Source organism: Salvelinus sp. IW2-2015, linkage group LG36 (genome assembly GCF_002910315.2).
Source record: "Salvelinus sp. IW2-2015 linkage group LG36, ASM291031v2, whole genome shotgun sequence".
Taxonomy (NCBI): Eukaryota; Metazoa; Chordata; class Actinopteri; order Salmoniformes; family Salmonidae; genus Salvelinus; species Salvelinus sp. IW2-2015.
The window spans coordinates 22,236,504-22,240,174 of NC_036875.1; the positions used below are offsets into that span (position 1 = coordinate 22,236,504).

General features: G+C 43.2%; 1 protein-coding gene across 1 annotated transcript in view; it reads right to left on the reverse strand.

The window, feature by feature from the left end:
- tnfsf13b (TNF superfamily member 13b) overlaps positions 1–2,947 on the reverse strand; it is a 3,307-nt gene extending 360 nt beyond the window's left edge. Inside the window, 5 exon segments of the mRNA XM_023980734.2 lie at positions 126–260; positions 365–421; positions 947–1,070; positions 1,951–2,234; positions 2,620–2,947. Of these exon segments, the coding sequence (XP_023836502.2) occupies positions 126–260; positions 365–421; positions 947–1,070; positions 1,951–2,181 (547 nt within the window). The 5' untranslated portion in view covers positions 2,182–2,234; positions 2,620–2,947.
- Positions 2,948–3,671: the final 724 nt, after the last annotated feature.

Below are 3,671 nucleotides of genomic sequence, written 5' to 3' on the forward strand. Positions count from 1 at the left end.
GGGGGTGATAGTTACTGTTGGGTTTTTGAGCCATTGTGAACACTATTGCAGTACACCTGGAGAGGGGGAGAGTTAGGGCTTGTGAGCTGTCTATGTGATACACCTATTTTCCACCTGAAGGAGACTAGCTCTCACCTGACTGTAGACAAAGTAGTATCCCTCCTCTCTGACCAGGATGCTGTCGCTCTCTGCCTCCAGGGCGGAGCCTCTTCTAAGCCCCGCCTGCCAGGGGATCCCTGTGTAAGGCTCCAACGCAAACTCTGCACAACACCAGAACACACACACCATGCATCAGTCAATCTAAACTATCTATCTAGCCTCAGAGATAAAAGAATGTGTCTGACTGCATTTCCAGGTTCAGTACCTTTCTGGAATGTTTTCCTGTTGCTATCTGCCAGCATCTGTAGACAAGGCTGAGACACTAGCGGGAGGGGAAGACAGAGGGACAGTTTTGCATTGATTCAATAACCTCACCATGTACAAGATTAGTTATTTCTAGTCAGAGAGAGAGGAGAGGAGAGAGGAGAGAGTGAGCAAGATTATAAACATGAAACTTTGCAGCTTGCCAGAAATAACTCAGTTCAGTGTTCAAATGTTCAAAGCAACAGACCCGTTTCACAGAATATGAGCTAAAAATAGCACAGCATTGACACTGACAAAGTGTTATATGAGAGAAAAGTAATGTCCACAACTCTAGTATGCTCCCATGGTGATTTAATCAAATGCACAATAAGACAACGTTTGATACGAGGTGGATCTTCGTCAGGTTAAATCACTATGGGATCATACCAGAGTTGCGGACATTACTTTTTTTCTTTGATACGTTCTTCGGTCCTGCACCAGATAAGTGTGTGCATATTTACATTTTTTCTATCGTGCTATATGACCCACTTCAACATGTCAAACAGACACAAATAGTCCCACTGAATAGTATTGTTAGTCTTGCCTGAGTTCTCAGTTCCTGTGCCCACACTCCTCTTCCTGACGAAAGACAGCCCAGGCTGGGGGTCAGGGGGGTGTGGAGGGTCTGGGCTGCTCCTTCTGGCTCTGCTGCTCATCTGCTGCAGTGTCTGGGTAATGCATCAGAAACTGAAGGTTACCTCCGTAACCCGGGTTCTCTGATAATGAGTGATATGTCTTACAATGAGGGAGTTCGATTAAATGCAACGAGCTATCGGCCTGTGACATAAACAAGCAAAAGCAATGAGGGAGGAACGCCCTTCTCAAATCGCAACAAGCTCTCACAGTCTCATGTCAGAAGACATTTATCCATGTTTCTCAAAAGTCACATTTCAAAGTTTTTCCAAAGTCAAATTTCTAAATGTTTGGATACTTTTCTGTATCGTTCCAAGGTTAAGTTGAGGCATTAACTCCAAATTCTTACGGTTAGGCATGAACTCTGAATGGTTAGGGTAATGGTTAAGGTTTGGGACGAGCTTAAAACAAAATGTTCAAAAACAACTCTCTAGCACTGGATTCGAACATGCAACATTTGGAACCAGAGGTAGATGCTTGTAATCATCCACAACACCCAGGCCAGGGCAATTCCAGTCCTCGGGGGCCTGATTGGTGTCACACTTTCCCCCCATCTCCAGCAAACACACCTGATTTAAACTAATTGCATTTTTAACTGAAAATCACGATTAGTTGATTATTGGAGTCAGGTGTGTTTGAGGTCTTGGCTGATTCATTACAGTGAATTATAAGTGAAATAATCTGTCTGTAAACAATTGTTGGAAAAATGACTTGTGTCATGCACAAACTAGATGTCCTAACCGACTTGCCAAAACTATAGTTTGTTAAAAATGCCTTTGTGGAGTGGTTGAAAAACGAGTTAATGACTCCAACCTAAGTGTATGTAAACTTCCAACTTCAACTGTATATTATGTATGTATGTATGTATGTATATTACAGACCACAGCATCAGATATGAACATGTAAATGTCTTACCTCTCCATGCCTAGCCTCTTGTTGCTCCTCTCTCCTGCGGAAGACCTCTGACCGGAGCTCCTCAACCTCGGCCCTAAGGGCCAGCAGGTGGTACAGAGACAGAGCAGAGAGAGACGAGGAGGTGACCGCTGCAAGAGTCAGCAGCAGGACCAGCCAGGACAGCCTCCGACCTCCAGACTCCTGCCCAGAAGCAGGTCCACCACCCTCGGGATTTGGACCTGCAGATGCCATCACAGGGCCCAGACAGCCTCCTCTGTAGTCAAACAGGCTGCATGACCTGCCTTCTGAATCAAATCACATTTATTTGTCACATGTGGCGAATAGAACAAGTGTAGACCTTACCGTGAAATGCTCACTTACAAGCCCTTAACCAACAATGCAGTTGAAGAAATAGAGTGAAAAAATATTTACTAAATAAACTGAAGTATAAAATCGAATAAAAAAGTAACAAGAAAATTACCTAACGATAACGAGGCTATATACAGGGGGTACCGGTACCGAGTCAATGTGCGGGGGTACAGGTTAGTCGAGGTAATTTGTAAAGTGACTACGCATAGATAAACAGCGAGTAGCAGCAATGTAAAAACAAAAGGATGGGGGGGTCTCCTCTTGGGTTAGTAATGCTGGATCTTTAGCCTTTAGTTAATGTTACTCTCTCTCCGGTCTTACCTTCTCTCCTGTCTCAGTGTCTGCACCCTGTACTGTAATGTTGCATAAGGAAGGGTAGAACAGCAGCTTCCCTCCTCTGTTCCGCTTGATTAACCACACGCAGAACTTCCTGCTCTGATGACGGCCCAGCCAAACCACTCTCCTTCACTTTTTACCCGTCTACGCGCTGTCCATCCTCCCCACTCTAAACGACAAACTCTGCTTGCTCCATCCACATTAGTCTGAAAGGGCACAGCAGGGGTGAGACATCTGATCCAGATTATAGTCACAGCTGATATGCCAAGCTTTAAAACGTGTCAAATCACACAATGTGGCGTGGAAGAGGAAAGGGTACAAATATGATGACTCTTAGATGGCTAAGTAAAAAAGGAAGTGCAGAAATCACCCTTGCCTCTTAAAAACCTGCATAGCAAAACTAAACTGCATTAACAAAAAGTATTTGCAGCCAACTTCTTTCAGGGAATGTGGAACCAGACATTTTACAGACAAAAACATTTGTCTGAACATCACAGACAGTTGAGCAGAATCCTGAGTTTATTCAGTTATTGCATGTTACTGTACAGAGAATAGAAAGTGAGATTGTGTACTTAGAAAAGAAGAATGAATATTAAAAAAAACATCAACACTAGAGTAGGGAAATGAGTGCAATGGTTGTTTTCCTAAACAGAATGGATGAACAGTACAAATTCAGTTAATGAAAAGGTACAGAGCGCTCAACTACAATACCCATAAGCCTCCGGTTCAGAGAAGAGTGAACATTCATCACCATCATCATGCATTTAGTGCTTCAACATATCAGTATGTTAACATATGAACACTTCAGTACATCAATAATACCCATGCATCCTTCTCTCCTGCATATTGTCAGCTTCCACACCATTCTGAGAAGAATTCATCATCGAATAACTGTACAAAGGCTATTTTACACAATGCCAGTGCAAAAATGTAGAATAGCAATTGCTTTGAGACAAAACATTCAGTTCGATTTTAAATGATTTCACAATGGGACCTCGTCGGTGGTTGGTAATCGGGCAGGGCCAAAGATTCTATCA